This window comes from Notolepis coatsorum (assembly GCF_963971535.1).
Source record: "Notolepis coatsorum genome assembly, chromosome: 10".
Taxonomy (NCBI): domain Eukaryota; kingdom Metazoa; phylum Chordata; class Actinopteri; order Aulopiformes; family Paralepididae; genus Notolepis; species Notolepis coatsorum.
The window spans coordinates 71969384-71985115 of NC_140174.1; the positions used below are offsets into that span (position 1 = coordinate 71969384).

The 15732-nt window shown below is 41.4% G+C and overlaps 1 protein-coding gene across 1 annotated transcript in view; it reads right to left on the reverse strand.

Annotated features, from left to right (window-relative positions):
• lrp2b (low density lipoprotein receptor-related protein 2b) overlaps window positions 1–15732 on the reverse strand; it is a gene marked incomplete at its 5' end in the record, with an annotated part of 304974 nt that overhangs the window by 181092 nt on the left and 108150 nt on the right. Inside the window, 6 exons of the mRNA XM_084323212.1 lie at window positions 6992–7200; window positions 8296–8544; window positions 8887–9264; window positions 11744–11860; window positions 13675–13797; window positions 14254–14493. Coding sequence (XP_084179338.1) covers window positions 6992–7200; window positions 8296–8544; window positions 8887–9264; window positions 11744–11860; window positions 13675–13797; window positions 14254–14493 — 1316 coding nt within the window. The remainder of the gene's footprint in view (window positions 1–6991; window positions 7201–8295; window positions 8545–8886; window positions 9265–11743; window positions 11861–13674; window positions 13798–14253; window positions 14494–15732) is intronic.

Sequence of the window (15732 nt, forward strand, 5' to 3'; positions counted from 1 at the left end):
GGCAGATTGAATTTTATCCACTTGGTAGGCAATTCTGTTTGAGACATCAGTCCCGTCTTTAATTGCCTTCATTAGGTCACCAAGATTTATTGCCGCTGAGCAGGCACATGCACACATAGACATGAAGGGGTGCCTTTTTTATTTTTCATTCGAAAGTGCCCTTTTTATGCCCCCCTTTCTTTTTTTCTTTTTTTACTGTTGCACATATAGATAGACTGCCCTGCCCTTCCAAATGAAAGATGTCACGATAGAATCTAAATATTAGGTAAAGAAAGAGAGAGAAATGCCACCCCTCTCCTGGAAGGACCTATTATTTACACATAGCACGTGGGTGGGTGATGATGAGATGATGTAAACCGCGTGCTGACAGCCGGGCGCGTGTATCGCTTCCGCAACGGATTTAGTCGGATTTCGGTTTCCGTGTTGGCCTGATTGGCCACTACGCCCACGTGACCCTACGCTAGCACGCCCCCCTTACCCCGCTTACGCCTGAGAGTCACACACAGCTAGTGGCAGGCAGAGAGCCTTGCTACTACTAGCCGAGTGATGAATGAAGCTGTATCTGTTTGCACCTAACAGCACTATTGCTCCGTGATCATAGCCATCCATCTCTAAAGCTAACCACTATTTGTAAAAGCCACAACCACGTTACCATATGTAATAATGTAAATCATTGTGTCGTTGTACATATTGTGTATACACCGTTAGAAGCTAACGTAGCTTAGCTTTGTAGCTATTGTTGTGCTTCTCTCCTCCTTGTATACCCTTGTCCTCACAAGTATTCTGCCAGGGAACTTATGGACATGACAATAGTATTTATAAGGTGTTTGATCATTGTGTCGTTGTACATATTGTGTATACACCGTTTAGAAGCTAACGATAGCTATGAGCTAACTAACGCTACAAGCTCAAGTGCTAACAACATCCCGACACCCAGCTTGTTAGCCAGCATGAATACCCGATTTAAAATGGTTCTTTCCTCCTTGTATACCCGCGTCCTCACAAGTATTCTGCCAGGGAACTTATGGACATGATAATAGTATTTATAAGGTGTTTGATCATTGTGTCGTTGTACATATTGTGTATACACCGTTTAGAAGCTAACGATAGCTATGAGCTAACTAACGCTACAAGCTCAAGTGCTAACAACATCCCGACACCCAGCTTGTTAGCCAGCATGAATACCCGATTTAAAATGGTTCTCTCCTCCTTGTATACCCGCGTCCTCACAAGTATTCTGCCAGGGAACTTATGGACATGACAATAGTATTTATAAGGTGTTTGATCATTGTGTCGTTGTACATATTGTGTATACACCGTTTAGAAGCTAACGATAGCTATGAGCTAACTAACGCTACAAGCTCAAGTGCTAACAACATCCCGACACCCAGCTTGTTAGCCAGCATGAATACCCGATTTAAAATGGTTCTCTCCTCCTTGTATACCCGCGTCCTCATAAGTATTCTGCCAGGGAACTTATGGACATGACAATAGTATTTATAAGGTGTTTGATCATTGTGTCGTTGTACATATTGTGTATACACCGTTTAGAAGCTAACGATAGCTATGAGCTAACTAACGCTACAAGCTCAAGTGCTAACAACATCCCGACACCCAGCTTGTTAGCCAGCATGAATACCCGATTTAAAATGGTTCTCTCCTCCTTGTATACCCGCGTCCTCACAAGTATTCTGCCAGGGAACTTATGGACATGACAATAGTATTTATAAGGTGTTTGATCATTGTGTCGTTGTACATATTGTCTATACACCGTTTAGAAGCTAACGATAGCTATGAGCTAACTAACGCTACAAGCTCAAGTGCTAACAACATCCTGACACCCAGCTTGTTAGCCAGCATGAATACCCGATTTAAAATGGTTCTCTCCTCCTTGTATACCCGCGTCCTCACAAGTATTCTGCCAGGGAACTTATGGACATGACAATAGTATTTATAAGGTGTTTGATCATTGTGTCGTTGTACATATTGTGTATACACCGTTAGAAGCTAACGATAGCTATGAGCTAACTAACGCTACAAGCTCAAACACCCTACAACCACCACTATTGTCGCGTCCACAAGCTCCCCCGGCAGAACACCCGCAAGGACAAAGGCACACAAAGAGGAGAGAACCACCCCAAATCGGGCACTCAACACTGCACTTCCCCCATACTACATTTCTTATTATTCATACCGCGGTGGCATTGCATTATCTCTTTACTTTATGCCTTATCACATTCTCATCTCACGGTCACTTGCAAGATGCGCGGCTCTCGTGAAACACGTCGCCGGATCACCCCTCCACAGCCCCACCCTGTCTGCTAGTAAAATCACGTATCTCTCTCTCTCTCTCTCTCTCTCTCTCTCTCTCTCTCTCTATCTCTCTCTCTCTCTCTCTCTCTCTCTCTCTCTCTCTCTCTCGCTCGCGAGGCAGGCTACATATTGTGTTATTAAAGGGACACTATGTAGTTTTGGTGACATCTAGTGGTGAAACTGAATGTACCATAGACTTGTATTAACCCCAAAAATTACATTTCATACTTGGTGCCCTTTTCTCCTTTTTGGGCACCTGCCGTTCTAAAGTCCTGTGCACGTCCCTGCCGCTGAGTCTGTCATGATTGTTGGCGGCGTGTGACGTATCCGTCGTCTTGGCTGTATATCTGCAAGCGTGTCGGGAGGGCCTTTGCTTCGTAGTCCTTTACTCATTTAATAAATGATATTTATATTAAATCCGACAATAAACGAATTGTCCAAGCAGGCAGTGCGGTTTCAGTGCAACAGTGACATTAGTCAACTATTTAGGCAAGCAATTAAGTTAGTATAATAAGATTGGCATCGGGAGCACAGGGAGCGTGTGTCTACCCTCTAGCACAGCATTCTACCCAACTCTTGTTCCTATGTGGAACGCCCTACCCACAGCCGTAAAAAAATGGGAATCCCTACCCACCTTCAAAACCGCTCTCAAAGAGCACCTACGGGAGGCTGCCATTCGAAACTGGCCCCCGTAAATGTCCAAACCCACACACCCACCCCCTCCTAATGTAGTTTCCTCCCCCTCGTATGTATATATTATCGGTTAGGATCTCTGTTTAACAGTACTGTATATTTGCATATCTTGTATGTCACAAATGTAACAGTATACCTGTATTTCAGAAATATCAAGATATATATCTGTATGTTGCATATGTCATTAATGTCATTATGAATTGAAAATGGGAGTCCCTGATGTAAAGTTAGTAAACAAGACAAAAGTCTGTCTCTGGTCTGCATCCCATTAACAATCGTGTGTATTGAGCCGTACTGTATTGTACCCATTCTGCGATCTGTTAATAAAGTTCTCAATCAATCAATCATAGAGTAGACCAGTGGTTCCCAAAGTGTGTCCCCTAGTGGGGTACGGACGTACTGCAGGTGGAGCACCAAAAAAGGAAAAATATTAATTTAGCCTACCAAAACTGATAAACGTCAATGTCAACAACAATTAACTGACTGTCATGTGTTATTCTTTATACAGAGCACATTCAGAAGCCTAAATACATTTTGCAACAACATGTGGCAAATTATTAGGCAAATAATTATTAGGCAAATTTGAATGCAAATAAATCTCCTACTCAGGGAAGTAGCCTACTGTAGGCCTACAACTACATTTTGTATTAGGCCTAATTATTTCACAGTGGCACAGGATCATTTGCCAAGCTTTTCTTCATTTTAAAATAAAATATAAAACTATAATTGTGTCTTTGTTATGTTAATCTTGTCTTGTTAGTGGTAGAGGAAATGGCAAGTTTGTAGCCTAAAATGTATTCTAGCCTACAACCAGGTTAGATGGGGCTCGAAAATATTTCCAACTACCCAAGTGGGACCTAAATGAAAAAGCTCCACATACAAAAATGAACTAGTAGTAGTAAACTACAGATGGAGCACAGTAGAGCGCCGCCCTTGCCACTGTCGGCAAAACGGTGGGCAGGTAGTTACCCGGTATTAACAATACTCAACCAGTAGCTCGGGTTACACCAGGTTACACCCACAATCGATTTGTCTCTCACGACTGGATTTCGCTTGTTCGATTCATCAACAACACGAGGATTTGTGCTCTCAATATCTATGCATTTCAGCAGATCTTAGTTGGAACATGATTCTAAGTAGTGTTGTTGTGTTTACGGTACGTGAGACGGTATGTGGGGACTGTAATTGGTCATTGTTAATGTGATCAGGAAAGATGAAGACAGATTGAGGCGAGGTGAATAAACGAGTAGTGAGGTGAAACATTGTGCCATAATGTAATCTTATAATTTTTACAATATTGTTTGTATAATCTAACTGTACATATCATACATAGCTATCAGCTCTACCTGTGATTATAAAAGAGCAGCGATTCACTGAGCCAGTCTACTCCGCTGCTCTTTTTATAATCACAAGCCCTTTTCACACAGACTTTGCGTCATTATACTGCGATATGGATTTTCTTTTCCCCCCCAACCTGCCAGCTTTGGGTTGTCCACACTGAACCTAGCAAGACAGTATAAGTGTTGTCCACACTGAACCTAGCAAGACAGTATAAGTGTTGTCCACACTGAACCTAGCAAGACAGTGTCAGTGAGAGGTGTAGTGGTTACGTCATTGGTGTTTCTCGCGCGGTCCACCCTCCTTGAAATGGCAATGTATTTCCAATGGACCCATTTCTAAATCGTCTCGTTTAAAACAAATAAAGCATGAACATTGGCATGGTGTACCTTTCTGTGTGTATTCATCCACAATCTATAGCTCAACATGAAAAAATTCGCAATTAATCGTAAAAGTAGCAAAATAACAATGTTTACGTTTTAGTTCACTGAGGAATTACACTTCACTTTGGCGCTGCTGACTGACGTCACCACAGCATAGACTCCTGGCTGTATTAGGCAACAGCACTGAACGACAGGCGTTCTACTGGTAAGTGTAGTTCTTTTTTAACGACAAATTTAAAAGCTTATAACTAACTTCATTTCAACCAAAAATGCTTAAACAATAATGTTAGTGATAGAAGGGAACTCATTTTGCACAAAAATGGAAAGCTTGTCAATGTTCATGAGGCAGAATTATTACAATAGCCGATAATACAGTTTCCCAATGATAAATCAGTGGACCACGTGGGAAACTAAAGTGACGTCAGACTACACCTCTCTATTGCCACCGGTGGAATGTTTGACAGATCTGTCTGCTCCATCTGTATAATATACCTATGAAGCATGTCGAGGTTTTTTCAATGTATATAATGTATATATTGGGGGAGATGACAGCATCTAGAGGTGCCAGGTCAGAGAGGTAGATGTGGTGGTGGAGGCGGTCAGAGAGAGTCGTGTGTTTAGCAGCCGTCAGTGTGGTAGCAGCGAGCAGGGTGTGTGCAATGTGCATGCCGAGGTCGTTTCAGCACATAACAACTGATAAGGACTGTGAGCAGGCAGAATGGAGAGAGAGACATTGACACCACTAGAAACAGACGTTTAATGGGTGTGAAGGGTGAACAGCAGTTGCCATGACAGCGCGTCACATGGCAACAAGAAGATGGGCGGGGCCTGTCATTGATATGCCGAGATGATAATGATGATGATGAATATTATAAATGTGAGTTTCCTTCCGGGTGTAAATTAGATCTATACACGAAGCTGACGCGAGCGGACGTGGATCAGAGACTTTCATCCCTCTCTCACCCTCGCCGGTGAGGGAGGGGAGATGACACATCATCATTAGCTTCGGCTAACGGGAGAAGAGTTTTGGCTAACGACGAGGCCTCAGCCACCATTGGACTAAACAGCAGAAGAGACGATAGAATAATGAATTTAGTGTTCCATCAAAGACTTTTCAAGGACAATACGAAATGGGTAACATCTGAGGCTTTTGTTTATGTAATAAACAACGATCCAAGAAAGGTACTACGCTGTCCAGTGTCGAATTCTTAGGTTTACGGATTGCATTAAAGGGGAATGACAAAGATTGTACAGCCAGTATGAGACATCGGAGAAATAAACACAACGCAGAAACTACATGAGCCAACGATGGAGAGAGGTGATAAGTGGCTGATTGATCCAAATCTAACACTATGTATAGATATACACATTATAGATTTACCACAGAAATACTGTAGAGATTCAACATAGCAGTTCCATTGCACAATAGTTTTACTATAGTTAATTTTCATAAAGCATTTGGTCTTAAATTATGTGCTAAAATCTCTTGAGAGACAGTTACAGTATGAAATGCAATGAGCGTGGATGACAATTTGATTGGTTGCCTTTCTATTATTCAATACTATTGATCAGGCACTTCATCTAGGACTGTGGATATATAGAATAAAGTAGGGCTGACCCCGATTAGTCAAATAGTCGACTAATAGATCGAAACTAAGGAGCCGTAGTCAAATGCAAATATATATATATATATTCTTTTTTAAATATATATTTTTTTATCATTCTTTCTAAAAGCAAAGAGGCCTAAAAGCGGGGCTAATGCTAATGGCACGCATACCAGAGATACTAACTGCCTAAGAAACGGGCACAGAGTCACTGAAAGAGGATTTCACCCATCTAATGAACACAGTAGACAAATATCAAGATGTATCCATCAGTGGACCAATTGCATGCTTTCGCAGAGGACAAGAAGCCTTCAGTCGACTCCTTCAGACATTAAGCACCCCCCACAGCTCAAATGGAATGATACAAATATATATATATATATATATATATATATATATATATATATATATATATATATATATATATATATATATATATATATATATATATATATATATATATATATATATATATATATATATATATATATATATATATATATATACTTTAAAAAGAAATGTGTCGACTACCAGTAGACTATCTGCAAATTTCGGCCAATCGAAGTCGACTATACAAATCCTTAGTCAGGGACAGCCCTAGTATAAAGCATTCAAAGAATATCTTGAATACAATCTTGAATTAACACCTCCTTCCTCTACCTCCCGCTTGTCGGTGCCATTCTGAAAGGCACTCCAGATCTTTTTCTGGGAGGCATCGGCCCAATAGATCCTGGAAGTCACACGGTCAAAGTCCACCGTCACGATGGCCGAGCCGCTGATTACCGGGTGCACCTGGGGCGGTCTGATGAAGATCCGGTTGGCGACGATCTGACTGCGCTTGCTGACCAGCAGCACAGCTAGCGCAGGTTCTGACGGGGGAAGAGACGTTGTGATTTGTAGGCAAAATTTGACTTGTAAGTTAGGTTAAGAACTTGTTATTGTTGACTGTTGCATAGTATAGTTAGTAACAGCAAGTATAGCATAGGGACATAGAAGAAAAACTGCACATTATTTCATACTTATCTTGTCTTGCACAGTCTCTGGAGCGTAACAGTAAGAAGCATTTTGTATAAAAGTATTCTGTACTTCTGTATGACAAATATTAAAGAAACTTGAAACATTGTATAGGAGTGTACATAGGATCTAGTGCCTTTACGCGATTTATTAACATGTCTATTTACCATGTCTATTCTAGTTATCTTATTATTACTACTATTACTATTGTTTTATTGCACAATCGTAGTGGGCATGGCCAACCGCATTTCACTGTATGCCCTGGTATGTATGTGATGAATAAACTCTTGAATCTTGAATCTTGGTTAACATTTCTTTTACCTTCCAAGACCAATAACTGATAATGACCAGATAAGGTGTTGCATAACATGAGGTGTGAACCTACGAGATCCGACAGACAGCTGATGCTGCAAATCGAATACTGATCATTTGACAAACATGTTCAATGGGGTGTAACTATAATGGCACGCGTCATATGACTGTTCAGTTTCAGGTTGAATGGGGTGTAACTATAATGGCACATGTCATATGACTGTTCAGTTTCAGGTTGAATGGGGTGTAACTATAATGGCACGTGTCATATGACTGTTCAGTTTCAGGTTGAATGGGGTGTAACTATAATGGCACGTGTCATATGACTGTTCAGTTTCAGGTTGAATGGGGTGTAACTATAATGGCACGCGTCATATGACTGTTCAGTTTCAGGTTGTCCAACTGCTACACTGGGGGATCAAGTGTAATTTCAATGATTAATACTGTATGCTTGGTGCTTACCGGTTGCTTTTCTTCTTTTCACTAAATGTTTCTACTTTTATTGAATAGTATGTAGTGTTAGAGTGACAGGAACGATAGGAGAGAGGCAGGGGATGACACGGTAATGAGTCGGATTCAAACCCACAACCTCACAAGACTCGTATGGAATGAGCCACAGCCCGCTGAGCCCTACTCACTGGCAGCTTTGCAGGTGCGCCCGTCGGGCTCTAGGAGGTAGCCATCGGAGCAGTAGCAGCGGAAGGAGCCCCTCTCGTTGTAGCACTGCTGGCTACAGAAGCCGGGGATCAGACACTCGTTGATGTCGTCGCAGGTCTTGGAGTCGTTGAGGAGCTGGAATCCCGAGGGGCAGGTGCACTGGGCCCCGAACGGCCCCTGGATACAGCCGTCACTGCAGCCCCCGTTGTTCAGCACACAGTCGTCTTGGTCTGTAGAGGAGCGACATAAGATGCTTTTAATGCGAGTATGACTTTGAAATATTATTATCCTAAGACAATATTAGTGTGTTACATAAATTCATAGAGACATTAGTGGTTGTATACTTTAAAATGATGTGGAGCATTTGCCCTCTAAAATAATTGAACCGACCACACATTTGGTCAACACAAAAGGGACTTATATTGTTCTCTGTCTGAAGGCTTCACATTTGTCAAATTCCTAACAAATTCAGCACGACCTTGATGTCTTAAGTATCATTCAAAATGCTCTACATTTGTTCTGATGTTCTACCTGCCATCAAGCAAAGTCTCATAAATAGTTTGGGGACTCACTGCAGATAGGCGACTCATCCGCTCCATTGGGGCAGTCCCTCTCGCCGTCGCACACCTTGTCCTGGTCGATGCACACCTGGTCGGTGGGACACTGCCAATGTCCCGAGGGACACCTGAACGGAGGCGTGGGACAGTTCTGCTCGTCGCTGTTGTCCCGGCAGTCGTTGTCACCGTCACACAGCCAGCTCTGGGCAATGCAGATCTTGTTGGCGCACTGGAAGTAGTTTGGCCGGCAGGTGACGGGGGCGCAGGAGTTGTGTTCGTCCGAGCCGTCCTCGCAGTCCGGGTGTCCGTCACACTCCCACGGGCCGGGGACACAGAAGCCGTCCACCTGGCACTGGAACTCATCGTCATGACAGAGGCCTGGCCCTCGTGTGGCTGGGGAAGAGACGTTAGATTAACTCTAACTCATCGTCATGGACAGAGGCCTGGCCCTCGTGTGGCTGGGGAAGAGACGTTAGATTAACTCTAACTCATCGTCATGGACAGAGGCCTGGCCCTCGTGTGGCTGGGGAAGAGGCGTTAGATGAAGGAAGGCGTTAGATGAACTCATCGTCATGACAGAGGCCTGGCCCTCGTGTGGCTGGGGAAGAGACGTTAGATTAACTCTAACTCATCGTCATGGACAGAGGCCTGGCCCTCGTGTGGCTGGGGAAGAGGCGTTAGATGAAGGAAGGCGTTAGATGAACTCATCGTCGTGACAGAGGCCTGGCCCTCGTGTGGCTGGGGAAGAGGCGTTAGATGAAGGAAGACGTTAGATTAACTCATCGTCGTGACAGAGGCCTGGCCCTCGTGTGGCTGGGGAAGATTAGAGGACCCCGATGAAGGCAGTGCTTTTGCACTGGTTGTTGAGTCAAGATGCAACAGGGAAAGAAATACTTAAAAGAACACGCCAACATTTTGGGAAATTAGCTTACCGTCTTCTCCAGAAAGAGACAAGAAGATAGATACCAGTTTCCTCTCTGTGCGTTCAGTAGAAAGCTACACTATGGCTGCATGTTAGCCTAGCTTAGCACAATGCATGGAAGCGGACATGACCGGTTAGCCTAGGCATTGTCCAACTAACACCTCTCCCGAAGGCTAACCGGTCATGTCCGCTTCCATTCATTGTGCTAAGCTAGGCTAACATGCAGCCAGATAGCTTTCTACTGAACGCAGAGAGGAAACTGGTATCTATCTTCTTGTCTCTCTCTGGAGAAGACGGTAAACTAATTTCCCAAAATGTCAGTGTGTTCTTTTAAGCACTTCAGGAGAAGAAGTGCTACTCTAAAATAGGATGTATTGGCCATTAAATAGTAAATTCTGATGAGTGCCTGATGAGTGCCTTTTTACACAAATGTCATGTTTAAATTTTTTCCACAAATAAAAATCAATATACAATATAACAGTGCAGTTTATTTCTGCAAATAAATGCATTGTAAATGCAATGACGTAAAAAAATCACATTAAAACCTATGATATGATGATTATTTTGTTTCGTTTTTTTTTACATAGCTTGAATATACAAATCAGTTGGGGTGGGGGGGAAACCGATTGTGATATTTTGCATGCCGATATTATATTGATACAGTGACGTCAAGTATTGATATTTAACACATTGGGTGCCGTTAACGTAGATCTACGTTTCTGTCGCCCAACCGTTGAGTGCCGGAAACGTAGATCTACGTTTTTCTCACAGTATTTCTTTTAATCGCTATTGCCATTCATAATAACAGCGGGGCACCTTGTGCATACATACTGTTCCGAGTGTGTCTGAGCTGGCAGACGCCCTTATACCGCCCTCTAACGCCTTCGGCCATTATTGCACTCCATTAGGAACGGGGTAGTTTCTTTTCTCTACCGAGCTGCGGCGTGGGGGCGGGTCCTAAACACTCCGGCAAAACACACGCTTGTAGGGATGGTTTGGACAACTGACCCCACCCGTTATTGTGCAATGCCCAACAACGTCGGAGACAGGATCGCTGTGGATAACTGGAATGGCGATCAGATAATTGGATCATTTCTTTTGCATTACATCAGATACAAGGTAAGAACACTATATATAAATCTGATCATAGATCTGATATTTATTTCTACCCCGATCGACGCTGTCTCTGTGTGTGTGTGTGTGTGGCTGTGTGCCGTTGGTGGCAGCAGGGGGGGGGGGGGGGGGGGGGGGGGGGCGCGCCGGTCTAAACCACATTGCATGCTTGCACGAGGAAGGATAATAATGATGATCTAGCGTTGATTTCAGGAAGATTCGATGATCAGGCGAAAAATGACAACGTGTTTATTGAATTACACAAAAACACTGTTTTCGCGTCTTTTTCTTGGAATGACTCGGAAGCACCCAAACTATATTCATATTCAAAACGGAAATGTACGGATGAAAAAATAATCAGTTTTTTGCACGTTGACTGGAAGCAACTCACTGACACTCAACGGCGTTATTAGACCCATAGCTATACTATAAAATATAGGTTTAGCTCTACAAACTACAACTACGTTTACATGGGGTTAATGGACGGCAAGGCCAGGTCACTTCCCGGAAGGGGCGTGGCACTCAATGTGTTAAGATATATATATATATATATATATATATATATATATATATATATATATATATATATATATATATATATATATATATATATATATATATATATATATATATATATATATATATATATATATATATATATATATATATATATATATATATTATTTTTTTTACAATGAACAGACAGACACCATTATTTTATTAGATACAGATTATGTATATATATTTTTTTATTGCAGATGTTGACTTGTATCGTGATAATATCGTATCGTGGGGCCTCTGCTGATTCCCACCCCTACAGATGCGTCAGTGACTTACGACAGTCTCTCTCGTCAGAGTGGTCCCTGCAGTCAAAGACTCCATCGCACTGATACCTGGAGTGGACACACTGGTCCCCGCTGGCACAGGCAAACTCATAGGACTCACAGGAGAAGTCTAAAAGGAGAGAGAGGTCTCAGGTCAGGATGAAAAGCAAGAGGGGAGAGGGAACAGAAAGAACATTGATATAAAATAAAAGGAGACACAAGAATTATATTGTTTTATTCACTATTGCAATTATAACTACTACTAAAATATCAATCAAGAAATATTGCCAAAGTGCAGGATGCTGAAAAAACGAATTCATGCTTTCGTTTAGATTACTGTAATGGTCTTTTTACTGGTCTACCAAGAACATTTATTGAGAAATTACAGTTGATTCAAAACTCTGCTGCCAGACTTAAGGAAAACACAGAAGAGAGAGCATATCACTCCTGTTTTAGCTGAACTACATTGGCTCCCTGTCTCTTTTATAATTGATTTTAAAGTTATTTTACTTGTGCCTTAAATGACTTAGCCATGTCTCTGCTGTTTTACACCCCTTCAAGAACATTTAGGTCCTCTGAAGCAAGTCTTTTAAAGTCCCTAAAGTGCCCCACAGAAAAATGGCAGAATCAACTTTCTTTTATTATGCACCGAAACTGTGGAACACTCTACCTAAAGAGAGGTGGGCTCAGTGGAGCTTTTTAAACAGCATTTGAAAACACATCTTTTTAATTTGGCTTTTAACTGTATTTAGTAACTTTTCATTATTAATTTGTATTTGTACATTTAATTTTTTGTTTTGTCAAAGCACTCTGCTTTTATTGCGTGAAAAGTGCTTCATAAATAACTATTATTATTATTATTATTATTATTATTATTATTATTATTATTATTATTATTATTATTATTATTATTATTATTATTATTATTATTATTATTATTATTATTATTATTATTATTATTATTATTATTATTATTATTATTATTATTATTATTATTATTATTATTATTATTATTATTATTATTATTATTAATCCAAAAATGAAACAGGTTTCCTACACAATAAATTTCGCAGAGTCAATTTTACTCAAACTGAGTAAAATGTTACTCAGTTTGAGTCAAATGTACTCAGTTTGAGTAAAATTGACTCTGCGAAATTGACTGTGTACATTTAAAATGTACAGTACACACTTGTACCTGTCTAAACCTTAAGAACCCTAAACCCGTGCGGCTGAGTGGCACAGTGGGCAAGGCGCTCGCCACTAACGCAGGAGATGCTGGTATCGAGCTCAGCTCTCGGCGTTGCTACCGGCTTGGCCGGCCATCATACTAACACAATTGGCAGTGTTAGAGGGTGGGAAAGCCGGTGGGTGGGGATTGGACGTTGTGGACAGTGACTCCTACAGGTCGTCACAGGTCACAGGTCAAAACAGGAAGTATCGGGGGCAGCGTGAGCCTCCCACGCGTTACTCCTCGCCACTGAGAGTTCGAACTGTTGCGGTGAGAAGATGCGACAGGCTGCCTCCTCGTGTACCGGAGGGGACACGTGATGCAAGGCTTCTATCCTCACTACAGCCGACCAGTGGGAGGCATAGTCTAGCAACGTTCAAGACAGGGGAGGGGAGAATTGGACATAGAAAATGGGGAGAAAAAGTGGATAAAAAAAATAATAAAAGAACCCTAAACCCCTGTAAGACATTTAGACACATTTTTGTTTGTTTACTTTACAGCTGGTTTGGGGATTTCAAATACGATGGTTTGTTGTATTGTTGTAAAATACTGGGCTCTTCATAATTGTTTTTGTTTTACCATACTTAGAAATTCCTTATAATTATCAAAAGTTTATTTTCAATACATAATTTTTTAACCAATAAGAAGGCACATTTTCTTATTACATAAATCCTACACTAAAGGTAACACTAAAAGTAACTAATAATGAGTCCTACCACAGTCCTTCTCATCGGAGGCGTCCATACAGTCCTGGTCTCCATCACACACATAGGAGTTGAAGATACAACGGTGTTCTGGGCACAGGAAGTAGCCAGGAGGACATGTGGTGATGGTCGAATCTGCCAGTCAGATACAATTCAAAGAAAGTTCATATAAGTTTTACAGAATCTAGTAAAGAGTATTTTTTTTAATCAGTATGCATGTACAGCAAATACAGCCATACAGATATTTAACAAATTTGAGTTTCCGTTTGAGTGTCCAAACTGATACTGGAGGGTTGGCGTTTGATCCAATTTATATTTATAAATTGTATTTGTAAAAAGGGACCCATAGCCTCAACAAGCAACAAGATGGATTGGGGTAGAGATGTGTTGGGGTAAGCCCCTGCGTGTCCTGTCTGAGGAAGAGTATACCTAAACTCCATGCCTCAGATTGTCGATGAGCCTCAATGTTCACTTCTAATAATTCAATCTAACAATTTTCAATGGTTTTCCGGAAACTGAAACCAATACCTTAAGAAATGTTTAAACTTTTGGGTGCTTTTCTGGAAGTGGAGTCAGCACCTCATTACTTACTACAGTTGTGTTCGTCGGAGCCATCGCCGCAGTCGTTGTCTCCATCACACACCCAGGTTTTGGCGATGCACCTGTCGTTACCACAGGTGAATAAGTCGGCGGCGCAGGTGGAAGGGAGGCGAGTGGGGCAGTTGGCTTCATCACTGCCGTCACCACAGTCATCGTTGCCGTCGCAGCGCCAACTGGACGGGATGCAGTGCTTGTTATCGCAGGTGAACGCCCGTGGAGAGCAGGTCATTCCTGGAGGACGGTGAAGGTAGAGAAATATATATGTATTTATCGTAATATATGATTGGGTTAATTACATGCTGTCCCTGTACACAGTATGTGAGGTCCTGTTGCCACTGTACAATGTGTGTCTGTCATACTGTGTAACTTTGTAAGTTCTTGTTATGTCTTTGCACCATTGTCATCAAGACACATTCCTGTACATTTGTATTAATTAAATGTATTTGTGAAATAAAGTGTTTAACCTGTTAAGCCCTAGCCATATTTTCAGAAGATTCGCATAAAAGTACATACCTAAGTAAATGGAAGATTGCTCCACTTCAACAAGGTCCATTTGCATGTTTTTGGTATCTTGGGACATCTATGGACCTCAGGGAATGTATTCCCAGTGTCAGGAATATTGTGTCTGTTACTAGGCTTGAGTAAATTGTAATGAACCATAGGAGAATATAAATTATTATTATTGATTTTTTCTTTTTCCATCTTTGACGGTGAATAACACCATGCTAACATTGACCTAAAGTGAAATATTGCCACTGAGCTCATTCAGCATCTGCTTGAGATCAAGTGTACAAGAAATCGAAGTAAATTAATAAAGGGCAGATTTACAGGGGTTTTTGTAGATACAGTACAGAATTGTGCCACATGACACAATTTTGACACATGATTTTAAATATGAATATAGAATATTGAATATCAGGCCTATACATTACCTTATTATGGCCATGTCATACATCTATGTATCGGGCCAAATCTCCTCTTTCCAATGGCAGAGTTCAATCTGGATTTAGTACCACCAGGCGCCCGTCACAGGGCAGCAAAGACCGTGAATGAAATGTACTTACAGTACAGTAACTTTTTTATAATGTCCATTGCTCCGCCATTTTTCTTCAGATTGCAACGTGTTTTTTTCTAGACGTTCACAGAAAGGTAAAGAAACTAATTACTTTCTATTTTATAGCAATAACGTTCAGGTTTGTTCGACCCGTGAGATATAATCACGAAAATTACGCTAGAATTTTTTTTTCACATCAAGCAGCTCCAGCTGAAATGTCTATGTCCATCGAAAGCCCTGGGTCTCCTGGACTACACACATGAATGACGGCGTCACTTCCTTGTGTCTAATTCATCCGGTTTCCGCCGGGATGCACCGAGATAATAACACTTAAAATCATTGGTAAACAAACGTAGTGCTGAAAATATACACTTTGACTGCTGTTTTGATAGGGTTAGGGTCTTTACTCTTGGCTA